The 16,692-nt window shown below is 26.6% G+C and overlaps 1 protein-coding gene across 2 annotated transcripts; it reads left to right on the forward strand.

The window, feature by feature from the left end:
• The first annotated feature begins 5,039 nt into the window (after nt 1–5,039).
• Nucleotides 5,040–11,559, forward strand: LOC101236484 (uncharacterized). Of its 2 annotated transcripts, none has more exons than XM_065817378.1 (3): nt 5,040–5,419; nt 5,560–5,700; nt 10,998–11,559. In XM_065817378.1, the coding sequence occupies exons 1-3, from the start codon at nt 5,041–5,043 to the stop codon at nt 11,255–11,257; spliced, it is 780 nt and encodes a 259-aa protein (XP_065673450.1). In that variant the 5' UTR covers nt 5,040; the 3' UTR covers nt 11,258–11,559. The 2 variants fall into 2 exon arrangements, with proteins under 2 accessions (XP_065673450.1, XP_065673451.1); XM_065817379.1 differs by lacking the exon at nt 10,998–11,559 and adding an exon at nt 6,467–6,745.
• The last annotated feature ends 5,133 nt before the right edge of the window (nt 11,560–16,692 follow it).

Raw genomic sequence — 16,692 nt, forward strand, 5'->3', positions numbered from 1 at the left:
CTCGCGAAATAAAATTATCATAGCATTAAAAAAAACAGGATTTTTCGTTGAAATTTTGATAACTTTTAATAAAATTATAAATCGGTTAATTTTTAAATCTAATTTAGTATCAGACAAAATAGATTGAATGAGGATTTTCGGATTCACACCCAAGAATATTTTTTTGTAAACCCTTAAATCTTTAAAATATTTTGCGCCATTAGATTTGCTTAATTTTATGCAACAAACTATTTAATGACATTTTATGAGCAACCGTAGCGAAGCGGTTAGCGCGCTTGTCTCAGAAGCAAGTGATCTAGAGATCCGTTGTTCGTCACGCCACCTCTAGGCAAGTTAAGAAAGAAAGGAGGCGTGAAATTTTATTTAAATGCTCTGACAAGACCGTAAGGACTTCTTGGGGCACCTAAAATTTAAAAAAAAAATAACTATTCAGGTTTTAATCTTGATACAAATTACATTTAAAGAGCGTTCTTCTAAAAGTCTTCGTCCATTTTTTTCCAAAATTGAGATTTTTTTAACATTCAGTTTTTTTTATTAAAAAAAGGTACAAGTTACTATGTAAGTATAAATAAAAATTGTTCATCATTTATATTTACTATTACAAAATTATTGAGATTCAGAAAAACTCCGTCTGATAATTAATTTTTTTATTTTCAAAATATGTAATGGCTCTTTTACAAAATATGTAAACGCTCTTTTATTTATATTTAAAAATATTTTAATATAAAAACGGAATTAATATACAAATAGTAAAAACACTGCAACTTTTAAAACAGGGTGTCTGTCAGATCAAAGGAAAAGATATCTGCAAACAAATGGGTTGAAATTCAAAAAAATAAGGGAAAATGGCTCTTCATCAATCTTACATAACTTACATCAAGCTTATGTTAGTTATTTATTGAACTCATGATATGAAATTTCTATTGGCAGATAACTTTATGAACTTCCCTTGATACTTTAAATTAGCATTGCATTAATGTTTATATTTTTGCCATTAAAGACCGTTTTTCTAAAAAAAATCTAAGTCTATTTTTTATGTTTATATTTTAAGTTGAGTTTTGGTAACTTTAAATTAAATAAGAGAAAACAGGTAGTGGATAAGAGAATTCTATCTAAAAATATTAGCAGACATCCTGTAAAAATATTTAAACAATGGTATTTAAGTAAAGTATCTCACATAAATTTTACATTTATACTAGTACACAGGTAAAATGCGGATATTTTCAACCGGTAGAACGCGAGAATAAAGTGCAAAAAACCTCTAACCATATCGCTGTTCAAACCCTCAGTAGATGTAGCAGCACTCCTTTGCAAACTCTCACTAAATCAGTTGATCAGTCACTTTATCCGTTAAAAGTTTCCGCAAATTTAACTTTTTGTCTTTAAAAATTTAACCAAAGTGGTTTTAGCCAATAATGATATTTAGGCGACAAGTGTGCGTATAAAAGAGTAATATAGTATAATGTGTTATTTTAGACGCTTCTTGTTTCTCTTTTTATTTTTTGAATTGAATTTAACATTAATAATATAAAGCAGAAGTTTATCATTTGAAAGTATACATTTCTTAAAAGATACATGGTTTTAATTTTTTCAATTTTTGTTTTTTCAATATTGAGTTAAAGTTTATTTAATTTAAACTAGTCAAAGATTTTTGTCTCATCTCTGTGTTCTTATCATACCGTAATATTCAAGTTTTTAAAGACATTTATTAGAAGCGTCAAACTTTTTTTTTAATTCTTATACGTTATGGTAGAGCGTATTATCTAAGAGATCATTACATAGTTACATTTGAGCGATACCATGCCACACGGTAATGCGTAAATCTTAACATACACTTGGCAAATTTTTTGTATTTGATTTTGTATATATTTATTGTATTATTTGTTATTTAATTGCTTTTATTCACATACATTATTATTATTTAGTCTAATTATCAAAGTACAACTTTTTCTAACTTGTGAACGTTTAAATTAATAAAGGGTTATGTGGAAAATAAGAAAACTTATTTTTTTTTAGGATAGTGACTGTATTTAATAAGTATATTTGCACATAAAAGTTTTATTGTTTTATGAAAAACAATTGTATAGAATGATAAATGACAATTTTTTAAATATGCAGTATGTCAAAAAAGTCTACGACTCCTGATGATTTTTCAATGAAAACAAATTTTTATATGCTTAAATTTAGATTTTTGACCTCGATTTTTTTTTTTTTCTTATATTGAATTTATATCAAATATTTTATATTGAATTTATATCAAAAAACATTTTTATGACAAGAAATTAATATTCTTTTACTTAAAACAAAAATTATCCACTGAATTAGAAAAAAAATTTAATGAAAAAAAGAGTTTAGAGTCAGAAAAGTTCCTTAAATAATTATTTTGAAAATATAAATTAATAGTCTATTCGTGCGTCTTTTGCCTTTATGACTGCAAGACATCTTTTAGGCATTGAATCTACTAAGTTTTTAAGCCATTGTGTGTCAAATTTTTCCCACTCCTCATTGAGAATTGCCTTAATTGAGACAAACTGGATGGCTTTCTATCAGCTACTTTAATTTTAAAAAGATTCCATAAATTTTCAATCAGATTTAGGTCTGGTGATTGAGGAACCCAATATAACATTTTAATACTGTTGTTTTCTCAGTTTTTGCTTTAGAATATCAGTATAAACCTCTTTTATCATTATTCCGTCAATGAATTGGAGTTCGCCAACACCACTCTAGGCAAAGTAGCCCAAACCATCATTCGACCTATGATAAGAAGAAAAAATAAATTAGAAGTATATATCATATTGAAATGTTATAATAAAGCTTAATGTTACCTCCTCCATGCTTGACAGTTGGTCTCATACATTTAGGATTTAGGCGTTCACCATTTTTCTCCATTTGCGTATGATACCATCAGAACCAAGCAAACATATTTTTGTTTCATCGGACCATAAAACTCTTTGCTATTGGTCAATAGTCCTATTCGAATGTTTCTTAGCCCAATCTTTTCTTTTGATTCTTTTTACTCAAAAAAAGGTTTTTATGAAGCAACTCTACCTACAAAACCTTAATTTTTCAAGCGATTGCTAACAGTTTGAGGATTTGCAGTTATACCATGATCTGTTTGTAAATCTTTTGCAAGCTTTGGTGCAGATAATCCTAAATTTTGTTCAACTTTTCGAATAATTTTTCTATCAATGCGTAAGGTAGTCTTAGCTGGGCGTCCTTTTCTTAGCCAATTTTTACGGTACCCATTTTTTTAAAATTTTTAATGACATTTCCTACACTATTAGGCTTAACATTTACTATTTTAGAAAAAGTTTTATATCCTTTTCCACTTTTATAGTGTCCCAGGATCAGTTTTTTTATTGATTCGTGAATTTTATATCTTTTCACCATGATTTTTTATTAAGATTTTATTAAGATTTTTGTTAATGATTTATTTATTACCTAAAAAGAAAACAAACTTTGCTACAAAATTAGTTAGAATAACTTCTATCAATTAAATTTGGTTGTTTTTGGCTTTTTTTTCTGCAATTTTACTAAGTTAAACAACAGATAAGTTAAAAAATAATTAGGGGGGGGGGGGAGGTTCTTCTAATTTAGTGGATAATTTATGTTTTAAGTATAAGAATATTGATTTCTTGTTATAAAAATGTTTTTTGATATAAATTCAATATTAAAAAAAAAAATTGGGGTCAAAAATCTAAAATTAAGCATATAAAAACTTGTTTTTATTGAAAAATCATTAGGGATTGATTTTTCAATAAAAACGACTTTTTATGAGCTATTAATATACAGTATGTTAAAAATGATTTTTTTGACATACTGTAAATTTACAAGACCACGTGTGCTTCTTAAGCATCAAAATGGGATATGAAAATAACGACATAAAATTATTTAATAATTAAGGGTATTTAATCATGGGTGGACACAGGTTTTTGGTTTACCTTGTCACAAAAAAAGGAAGCACTTGATATTATGATGTAAGTAACTAATTTTTTCAGTTTCAGGAATAAATTTGACACCAAATTACTCAATAACAACCAAAAAATTAAACCCATCTAATAACATAAGATATTTTTTTAAAAAACTATTTTTGTTATTATTAAGCAACACGTATCAGCCTTGAAGGGTTTTATAGAAAAAATGCTTTTAACTATGGCTTTTACGATTAGAAGGTTGCTGGCGGGAACAAAATTACGCAATAAACTTTATTAAAAATTAAATATTCTTTTCTTATACCTATTGTTTTTTTTTATTAAATTTTTTAAACAAATCCCATGATGGGCTTTTTAAAATTATTAAGTAGGAGCAGATGTTTCACTCCCATACTTAAATTATAAAAAATAAAGAGAGAACTTGTTTTATAGCAACTGAGTTCATATTTATGTGTTGCAGTGTTGTTTTAAATAAACAACATGCACACACAAATATATATGTACATATTATTTTTTGTTTTTCTATAAAAACATTGACAATATGACAATTTAAATTGGACTTGGCGATAAGATTTTCTTTTCTTCCTGCTCCAGCTGAAAATTATATATGCGATATGTATTTATTATAAATATAATGATAAGGCAATATATATGTAACTATATTGATACGGCAATATATATACTTATATATATATATATATATATATATATATATATATATATATATATATATATATATATATATATATATATATATATATTTATATTATATATATATTATATATATAATATATATATTTATTTTATATATATATATTTATCAATATATATATATCTATATATATTGATAACTATATATATTTATATATATATATATATATATATATATATATATATATATATATATATATATATATATATAGTTAGATAAGTGTTTTTTACTAATTAATTATTGCTCTGTTCTTTAAGGACATTGAGCACTCTATTTGTAAAATACACTAAAATAATTTACATATATATATATATATATATATATATATATATATATATATATATATATATATATATATATATATATATATATATATATATATATATATTTATAGCTATGTACGCAAGAAGAGATAGCATTGTTAGAAGTGACGAAAGATCGGTCAATAACATAAAATCAATCTTAGATTTAAAACCAAGAAATAAACAAATTATAAATTATTGCAAAAGTCTTATTAATGTTCGGATATTTGGACAAAAGGAAACTGATTATCCATCTGAAAACAGTTTACAAGAAAATGAACTTACGTTATCGTATTTTATTCAATCAGCGGATGCTTTCTTACGATCTTTTGGAAACAATACGGAAATCACTGGGCACGAAGAAGAATTCATTTACTATATGCAAGGTTTATTAGAAACAAGAGGACTGAAAAATCCGCAACGATTTGTAACCGATGTTAAAAAATTCTTAGAAATATACATAAAGAGAGGATGTAAGAAAAAAGTTAGATTTCCGATTTTAGTTATTGTAATATATAATATTTAATAATATATTAATGAGAGTTCAAACAATCTTATTAATTTTTACAGTCTTTCAGGCTGTAAAACTTCGAGTTCTAACTTTTATTTTTAGGCCCATCAGATCGATTAAATCATTCAGATTACTGGGGATCTCGGCAACAGCTTCTAGCAGGAAAAGTAATATCTGACTTTGTTGGTGAAGATTATGGACCACTTGACCCAGTATTTGGAGTTCTGTTGTGCCCAGTTGCAGGTAACTATAGCTACTAAATTTTTTGTTATTTATCAACATATTAGCAGTGACGGATTCAGGAATTTTCGGTAGGGGCGGGGGGGGGATATTTAAATATTTTTGTCCTCAATTTCTAAGATATATTAGGACTTAAAGATTCTGGAAGGGCAGGATGTATACCCACCTCCCCTCCCTTACTTTCCTCTCCTCCTGGATCCGTCACTGCATATGAGATTAAACAAATATTGCAAATAATATTTTAAATTTGTTTAAGGTGGCACAAATCTTTTTTTTATTGAAATTTTTTTACAAATAATATTTTAGGAAGAGTGTTTAAATTTAACTTATTCTTTTAAATATTTTTAAAAGATCCAGTATTGATATATATATACATATATATACATATATATATATATATATATATATATATATATATATATATATATATATATATATATATATATATATATATATATATATATATATATATATGCACGTTTTATATACATATGTATGCTTTGTTCACATTTTAATACTTTTTATAAAAATAACAATAATAAGCTTTAATTTAGAAGTTTAAATATACAATATAAGAACTCATTCTAAAACTAAAAGAGATCATTTACTTGCAACCAGTAGACGCGAAAGAAATAAGATCATTTAACACATGAACAAAAGTTAGCATCAGTTAACTAATAACTCTAGTCCAAGTAAAATAACTCTCGACTTTATATTTCAAGATGAGATGAATGATTACATTATTGATTTTTTTTTTGTTTATTCTTAGCACATCTAAATAATTGGAATTTCCTGGAAGCAACTTTAATAATAAAAATGGTTGAATGGATGCCAAGACAGATCAAAATATCCATAAGTATTACTTGTATATTCAAAACAAAAAAAACTTTATCACAAAAAATTGTGACAGAAAGTTCTTTGCTACAAATCATGTTTGTCAATTAAGTTGAGTTGGATTACCCACAATTTATACAGAGAGATACTTTAGAAAATAGAGATACTATAAAGAACATTCATATAAACTCATTAACCAAAAGCATAAACATGATTAGAAAAGTTAAAAGCTATTAAATTATTATTCTAAAGAATAGTAAAGATAAAGAGAATGAAAAGATGTCTTCTTATTTAGGAGACGTAACATTTAAGTATAAAACATTTAAGTATTTAAGCTTTAAGTACAAAAACTTCTAGTTGCCTTTTCATAAAGTCTTTACTTGCCTTTTCTAAAGTATATAATTTTATTACTAAGAAAGTTTTGTTACTAAGAAAGTTTTTTTACTAAGAAAGTTTTTTTACTAAGAAAGTTTTGTTACTAAGAAAGTTAACTCCTCTGAAAAAACATTGCAACTTGTTTAAAAAGCATTGCAATGTAATTTGTTTTTTTTTTGTTTTTTTTTTGTTTATTGTTTATTTTGCTGTTTAACAATATATACAGTTTCGAAGCGTATAAATAAAAATAAATATTAGCAGGGCAAGAAGAAGACTTATTTAGCCATATCACCGAGCCCCATTCTCACGTATTTACAAAAACCGTAATATTTAAATATTTATAGTTAACAAACCATTTATTAAAAAAAATATATAAGTAAAATAGATAACAATTCGATGTCATTTAAAAAAAAATTTAGAGAATCAAAATTTAAGGAAAGAGTAGGATCAAAAAAAAAAAAAAAAAAAAAAAGATATTATCATTTGCTTGAAACTTAAAAATTTAAACTAAGATTTAAAAATAAAAAGTAAATAAATTAATATACACCATAGAAATAACATAAATAAATTAGTATACTTCATAGAAATAACGTAAATAAATTAGAAAACGCAATAGAGGTAATACCATAATTGAATCGCTGAATGTTAAAAGGGCGGAAGTCACATATTTTACAAAAATAACTCTTTTGCAAATTTAACCTCGCTTTGCTGTTTTGATTGTACAGCGTGGTAAGTAAAGTTGATTTATTACATTTGATCATTTTAATAGTGATTTAAATTGATTGCTTTTTTAAATGGGTGATAGTGGTAGTTAGTCTGATCATACAAGTTATAAAAAAAAGATAAGAAACCCAGATGATTATAAAAGAAACACGATTAAGAAATCAAGGCTTACTGGCGTAGCATATGAAAATCATAGGGGACAAAAAGCTGATGCAAAGTCTATCGGAGATCCATGCAGGTAAAAAGTAATACACACTAATTCTTAATTTAATAATAGTCCTAAGCCAAATTGTAATAGTTTGTTTAAAATTTGGTCAGATTTAGGCTCTGTATTTTATAGTTGGCCTATAGACCTAGGTTGTTGATTGCTTGTTTAGGTTGTAAATGTTTGTAGGCCAAAGACAATAGAATGACATTTTTAGGGTAGTCTACAATCACTTATCGTATTTTAACTTAAGCTCTATTTTGTTTCCTAGACTAGACTCCTATAACTTTTTTTATAAAGTAAAACTACAACATAGTGCTTTTTTCTTCAGTTGTTCAAGAAAGGGTTTTGAATCTACTTGCAAAGACAACCTCGATGATGCATTTATAAACTTCTGCAGCCAGTCCAATACAAAAGATGAGCATTATTTATTTTTACGCGGCTTGGTTGATGTTACGGATATTGTGAGGAAGAGGCCTGGTTCAAGGGAAAAATTCGTGATGCCAATGAAGATACCGAATGAAAAAAATAAGTAACGACGGAAACAAAAAGAAATTTAAGTATCATGTTTCGATCGGAAATGAACTAGTACAGGTATGTGTTGTGTATCAATATTTTCTGCGTCAGAAAAAAAGGTTCGAAGAGTAAGGGGTTTAAAAATGGATAGAAAAGCAGTTAAAGATTTGAGAAGAGTACATTCAAGTTACATTATCAGTCATGATATACTAGCTAAGGTATACGCTCACATAGACTCCTTTCCAAAAAAACTGATCCACTATGGCGGAAAGGAAAGGTATTTTTTGAGTGAAGATTTGAACGTGAAATTATTGTATGAACTATTCATGAAAAAAAAATGAAGGGTTAAAGTTCAGTTACAAGTCCTATTACAACTACTACAATGAACACTTTCATGTACGTTTCGGGCAACATCAAGTTGACACCTATTGCATATGCGAAGAGTTAAAGCTAAAGACAAAATCACCTCACCTTAATGAAGTTGCTAAAAAAACAGCAGTAACTGAGTTAGCAGTACATAACAGACGCGCAAATTTTACCAAGTCATAAAACAAGATGTACAGGGTGCTAGGAAAGAAAAATATCTAAATCTTCTGTCCCTAAACGTAGATTATATGCAAAACATTTCACTGCCCAAAATACCATTTAAAGAGTTTACCTAAGGCAGTTGATGGTTAGTGTATTTTCTATTGATAATGCGAAGAGAAACCTTGTAACACTATACCTTCATTACGAGGGCAGGATAGAAAGTCTCCAAATGAAACTTGCTCCTTTCTTTTGCACTACCTGTCTACCTGTCCTTAAAAGTATGATGAACTCAACTTTTATGCCGATAATTGGGCAAAATATAAACCATTACTTTTCAAACATTTTATGGCGTTCACTGACAATAAGTGGAATAAAATGATCAATCAATCAGAGGGCACAGCTTTTTGCCCTGTGACCGTGACTTTTCGATTATAAAAAGAGAGTTAAGAAGGCATGACAGAGTGTACATCGTTCAATAAATAAAAAAATTATATTAAAATATAGTAATCGAAGAAAGTTTTTAGTGGCTGAAGTGGAGAGTTCATCTCTAGTTTACAATGTTACAAGTTGGTGGCCAGTTTACTATAAAAGAAACGTTACCTCAATCGAAACAATGGGTAAACCCAGAAACCGACAAACTCAGTTTGCAATAAGCAAATTTCACAATTTTCAATACGATTGTGACAACATACTTCTCCAACGTTGCAGAAAGCAACGTTGGAGAAGCAGAAGATGTTGGGGGAAAATGATTAGGCATAGCTGATATAATTTCTGTAATTGACCTTTTTTTCTTTATAATTTTTGTTAAAATGTATAAACAATTTATAAATATACATTTTGTGAAGATTTATTGCAGTTTGTGACATTAATTTTTATAGCCCAAAATTAAAATCATAATAAATTAAGTAGTAATTATTTGTTGAATGTTAAAAGGGCTTAAGTCCACAGTGTTAATTGGTTTATAGGTTCTTTAAAAATAAGTATAAAAAAATATGTTTGCTTTTACGATAAAAAACATTATCCCCTTCAAAAAAAATTGTTAAACCGTTAACAAAAATTTACTGAGGAAGTAGTGCTGTTTTTTTTTAGTTTCCCGAAAGTTTACATTGTTGGACTTCCGCCCTTTTAACATTCACCGATTCAATTAAGGTAATAAAAAAAATGTTGATACACTTAGTTTATTTTTCAGACATTATTCAGATATAATTTTTGTGTTAATTATTTTTTTGTATTTTGGTTTTAATTAAAAATATCTAAAATTGGATATATTAAAGTCCATAAGTAAGAATACCTGTTTTGATTCATTTATAAACTGCTCTATACTAGTTTTATGTGTATTTATAATTTTGGGAATCATGTTCCACAAGTAAGGTCCACGATAAAGAAATGAATATGAAGTTAGTTTTGAGTGATATTTTGGGACAACAAAGTTGCTATTTAAAATGTTAATAAAAGAGAAATATAAAATCTCTAAAGAATTATTGTTTAAAAATGGTTTAGTCCTATATGCCATTGCTATATTTTTTGACATTTTATTTTCAATACTTTTTATATGAAAACTCTAACGTAAATGTTTATCTAAGATTACGCCTAGAAAGTTTACTGAGTTAGTTGTTCGTTTGTTGTTTCAAATTATATAATAATATTTCTGTGGGAATAAAAAAGATTGGAGTCATCTACAAAAATAATGCAATTTAATGGGTCTGCTGCTAACTTTAAATCATTAATGTAGACTAGAAAATCTATTGTACATTAATGTACACTAGATCAGTGGTCCTAAAATAGAGCCCTGGGGAACCCCACAAGTTACGGCAGACGGGAATGTTCGTTTTTGTTCATACACTATAAATTGTTTTCTATTGGTCAAATAACTTTTGAAATGTATGTTTATGTAATCTGTTTTTGAAAAAGCGTAACTATTGGAAACCATTTAAAATTTATGCAACAAAATTACTTTATTTTCCATATCGTAGACGTTCCTCTACAAATTAAAAAAGGTATTTTTTTAAAAAATTATGTCATGTTTAGTTTATTTATTGAAATGTACAATACATTGATGACTAGTTCTATCACTTTAACTTTATACTCTGAAGCACAACACATGCTCTTTTTTTATTAGGAAGAGTGGGTCCTGGTGATAGTGGTATTGTTCACGAACTACTTTTTGACGATGATGGACCTATGGCTTATCATTCTGCCGTACATGATGCTTTTGGATATTTGATTTCATATCATAAAATTGGTCCGGGTTACAACTACACTTGCTCAGGGGCTATTCTAGAAAGCTCTTCCTGTGTTTCAGGTCAATTTTCGGGATTAAACTATTGGAGAGACGTCTTAAAAAAAGAAAAGGATAAAATAATTGAAGTTATACTGTGATAATGTGTAAATGGTTAAGGTTATTAGCTTAAAGGATTTAAGTTAGATACATTACATTACATAAAGTTAGATACATTCAACCGACTTGTAGTTAATCTCTGTGAGTCAGTCAACTTGTAAGTAATCTCTGTTATTCAAATTCAACTAAATAAAAAACAAATAGATTTAAAATTTACAAAATAAAAAAGTTTAATTATTAGTGAAAAAATAATTTTTTAACTCAAGCTAAATGAATCAATTAAGTTGTTAACCCTTAGTTGTTACCACCTAGTTGTTTCCCTTTAGTTGTTACCCCCTAATTTTTAGCATATTAAATAATACTAAATATTCAAGTAATTTGGATACAACATAGAATAAAAGCTTGAAAAAAATTATGAATTTTGTGGTTTTTATACTATAATATGACATTAAAAGCTATTTTTGTAATTATATTTTATTATGGAAATACAAGTTGTTATTAATAACAATGTAGTTTTAAATTTTAAACTGAGATTGTTTAGATTTTAATAGCTTTAATAAAGGTAATATATATATATATATATATATATATATATATATATATATATATATATATATATATATATATATATATATATATATATATATATATATATATATATATATATATATATATATATATATATATATATATATATATACACTTATATATATATACACTTATATATATATATATATATATATATATATATATATATATATATATATATATATATATATATATATATATATATATATATAATGAATCAGATCCTATATCTAGTTACCTTGACTCGCTTATTTCTTTTTCATTAATTCTACCAACACGCATAACAGCTAAATCACAAACACTTATTGATAACATCTTTATAAACTTCAATTCACCTGACCAAATCTCTGGCAATCTTACTATTTCAATATCTGATTATATGGCTCAATTTATCTGCATTCCTAGAAAAACTAACCACCCTAAAAAAAAAGTATATCTTACAGGCGATGCTTCAAGAACTTTAACAAAAGTATATTTATTGAAGATGTTTCCAACATTAACTGGGATCTCTATATTAAAAAAGATGATGATGTAAATTAATCTATCAGTTTTCTTTTAAAGACATTTAAAAACATATTAGATCAGAATGCTCCATACAAAAAACTAACTAAGCAGCAAATTAAACTTAAATCAAAACCATGGATCACCAATGGCATACTTAAATCTATTTCCATTAAAAACTGACTATATAAAAAACGAAGAAAAGGTAAGGATATTAGTACTAAAAATGAACTGTTTTCTAAATTTAAATTTTATAGAAACAGAATCAGCAATCTAATAAAAATTAGTAAAAAACTCTATTACACAACCTATTTTAGTAAAAACTTAAACAATATTAAGAGTAGTTGGAAAGAGATAAAAGAAATCATTAATTACCTATTAAATTAAAAACCTTCCTACTATAGTTCAACTCTCAAACTTAAATTGAAAAAAAAATATTATCACAGATCAAACTACTGTATCGAACATATTAAACAACTTTTTTGTTACTATCCAAAACAAACTTCAAAACAAAATCATACCTTTAACATCCAAATTTACTGAGTATATCAGCTCTCCAAATTCTAATGCGTTCTTTATTGATCCTGTCACAGAGAATGATATCTCCAATCTAATTAAAACCACCCTTAGAACTGGAAAAAGCTTTGGTCCTAATAGCCTTCTTACATTCCTTTTTAAACTTAAGAAAATTAGAATATTATGGAATCAGAGGAATACATCTTAAATGTTTTACTTTCTATCTTCACAACCAATCTCAGTTTGTCTCAGTCAATGACTCAAAATCTACTCAATAAAATGTTTCAACGGTGTCCCTCAAGGCTCAGTATTAGGACCACTACTTTTTCTTCTTTATATTAATGACCTTAATAACTCAATTAAGTATGCAACTCCTTACCACTTTGCTGATGGTACTAACTTACTCATTATCAACAAATCTTTAAAAAAAATTAACAAATATATTAATCATGATCTTGCCAATTCATTTCAGTGGCTTTGCTCAAATAAGCTTTCTCTCAACTGTAGCAAAACTTAACTGGTCATATTCAAATCTAAAAAAACAAAAATCAATAAAAAACTTAAACTTTAGATTTAGTGGCCAGAAAATCATTCCAGTAAACTCAATCAAATATTTTGGAATTATAATTGATTCCAACCTATCGTTTGTATCCCATCTTAAAGACTTAGCCATAAAATTGAGCAGATCAAATGGAATGCTGGCTAAAGTTCGCCATTATGTCAATCTGGAAACACTATGAAATATATATCATGCCATTTTTGGCTCACATATACGACATGCTTGTCAAATATGGGGACAATCTCAGCATCAAGTAGTTTTAAGGATATCCCATCTTCAAAACAAAGCTTTAAAAATAATACATCTTCAGAATTACAAATTCAATCCTAATGTGCTTTATCAAACTTGTAAGATCCTTAAACTATGTGACCTTGTTCAATTCTTGAATTGCCATTTTGTCTGGAATTACCAACACAAAATCTACCTCTTACCTTTAACAATTTTTTCACAAAAAAGGCAAATAACCGATATCTTCAATCAATTGATAATCTGATTCTTGCAGTCTTAAATCATCGTTCTGTTACTTATGGATATAAATTCATAAAAAACTAAAGTATAAAATCTTGGAATAAGCTTCCCTATGACCTAAAAGCTCTCCATTCAATCTATGTTTTTAAGAGTAACCTATTCCATTCCTTCCTAATCAAACACAGTTAATAAATCCAAAGATATGTGTATCTGCGTATAAGTGTTTGTGATAAGCGCATGTGAATCAGTGTGAGTGTATATGTATGTGCATATGTATGCATGGATGTGTATGTGTGTATTTTTGTATATATTTATATGTGTATATATATGTGTGTATGTGTATATAAGTATATATGTGTGCGTGTTTGTGTCTATATATATATACACACACACACACACATATATATATATATATATATATATATATATATATATATATATATATATATATATATATATATATATATATATAAAATGATCATGAATTTTATAAAAAATTACACTTGAAAAAATTTTAAGGTTTTAAAACCTTAAAATTTTAAACTATGTATAAATTACCATAAAATTCTAGAGAATAAGACAGCAAACCCTCATTCTACCATACTGGCTATACGCGAACTCTTAAAAACGTAGAACAGATTTTTAGAATAAAACTTGGTTCTGTTACTAGCAATTTTAAGTTACCTAATTAATAACCTAACTGTATGTGTGTGTATATAGGCGCTAGTGCACTTTAGCACCTGTTAAATACGTTGTATACGGTTATATAAAAATGAACACTAAAAATATTTTTCGTAGTAAAATATCTTTGTTATAATTAGCACTATATATATATATATATATATATATATATATATATATATATATATATATATATATATATATATATATATATATATATATATATATATATATATATATATATATATATATATATATATATATATATATATATATATATATATATAGTTCTGGAAAACCGCCTTCTTGCTTTTAGCACGTTTTTCCGCTGAAGTGTAGTGACGTATTCAGAAAATATTTTATCTTAAGAAATGTCGTGTTACAATAGGGCCGCAAACACAACATCACCCTCCTTTTTTATTGCAGATTATGAAAGATCGTTGTTTAAAATAAAGAAAATTTTTTTTTTTTTAATTTAATTTTTTGTTCTTTAATCCTTACAATTTCATAAAATACAATAGAATCTTTACAGAGTAATTAAAATTTAAAATAAAGTAAAAATTACAAAGTTACGTTATACAAAAAAATATATAAAATAAAACTGTAAAGTATTACAAATTACTTCAAAGAACGCGGAAAACTTGCAGAAGACCGACGGTCTTGTCATCAAGAAACCGTTATGCGTTACTAACATTTTTGGATGCTTTTATTTAAAATAACTTTATATATATATATATATATATATATACATATATATATATATACATATATATATATATATATATATATATATATATATATATATTTATATATATATATATATTAAATGTTATCGGTTTTCGGCAGAATGAGAATAAAAATCCATAATGCAAAAAACAAAGAATGCAGACAAAAATACGTTTTTAATTTTTTAATTTTATTTCAATACACATAAATAGAAGTAGGTACACGATTTGCTAAATAGGTAATATATAGTCGTTCAAGTGTTGATAAATAAGCCTGTTATTTGTTTTTGTGCTTTTGTTATTGCTGTTGTTTTTGAGTTATTAGAGTTTACATTGGTTTCGAAACAAAGTTAGTTTTATACATAGTTTTAAATGGGTTGGGCACTGTGAACCACAACAACCGCCAGGTTTGAAGTCTCCCCACATCCAATTTTTTTTTCTTATTAAGAAGTAACATAGTATATAAGTTAAGTAAAGGTATTAAGAACCTCCATAGGAATGGCTAGAATAAAATTTTTACACATCTAAACTTTAGATAAAAGGGGAGGGGCGGTACACCGTTAACCTTATTGAAGTTCATATATTTCACATTATTTCATGAAGAAACCTAATTTTTACTCTGTACTTGTGTACTCCCATAATATAAAGGCATTAAAAAAGTGTTAGAACATTTATATAACAGATTACAAAGAAAAAGAATGTAGGTATAAAAACAACAACAAAATGCATTTAATGTGAAAAATATCTTGACTAAGCTTTGAAATACAAAAATAGCATTCTATTTTATCAATACTCAATTAAAAGTATTTTTAATGCTATTAAAATACTTTGTAAATAATAATTTTGACATAGTTGTGTAGCAAAATATATTAAATTGATCAGTAAACTTGTTAACTATTTATTAAATGTTGAAAATTCCACAACACTTGACTTTAACCGTTTAGCATAGTCTGGGTGGCTTTGTCGCCTCTTATATTTATTCCATGTCTTTTTAAACTCATGATGAACAGATTCACCTGCTTGTTCAGAGTAAATTCCAAGCCCATTATCAGTATTGGTACTTTTTAGAAATGGTACAATATGGTTAACTGCAATATGAACTTTCCACGGTATATTCAAAGAAATGTTTTCAAAGTAAGTATTAATATATTCCCTTAAATTAGCATAAGACATCGAATTCAAGATGAATTCGAAAACAACAGATTCAATATCACCAACTTTTTCTCCAAAGGTGGCTTGCTTCATTGATTGAAACTTTCTTAAACATTCAATTACTGGTAGTAAATCAAGCTTTCCTTGATCAGCAATATCACGAGAAAGAACATCTAACTTATCTAAAAGTCTGTTGGCATTGTTGCCATCAAATCCAATGCCATGGTAACCTCTGAAAAATATGTAATTTGAGTTTAACCACTTTTCAAAGCCAGGCCATAGTTTT

This window comes from Hydra vulgaris, chromosome 14 (assembly GCF_038396675.1).
Source record: "Hydra vulgaris chromosome 14, alternate assembly HydraT2T_AEP".
Lineage (NCBI taxonomy): Eukaryota > Metazoa > Cnidaria > Hydrozoa > Anthoathecata > Hydridae > Hydra > Hydra vulgaris.

What these genes read in the sequence shown, in the direction of transcription:
- LOC101236484 (XM_065817378.1), top strand. Translation starts at nt 5,041, where the DNA reads ATGTACGCAAGAAGAGATAGCATTGTTAGAAGTGACGAAAGATCGGTC. An exon ending in AATATACATAAAGAGAGGAT is followed by an intron (nt 5,420 to 5,559) that starts GTAAGAAAAAAG and finishes TTTTATTTTTAG; the next exon opens with GCCCATCAGATCGATTAAAT. An exon ending in TCTGTTGTGCCCAGTTGCAG is followed by an intron (nt 5,701 to 10,997) that starts GTAACTATAGCT and finishes TTTTTTTATTAG; the next exon opens with GAAGAGTGGGTCCTGGTGAT.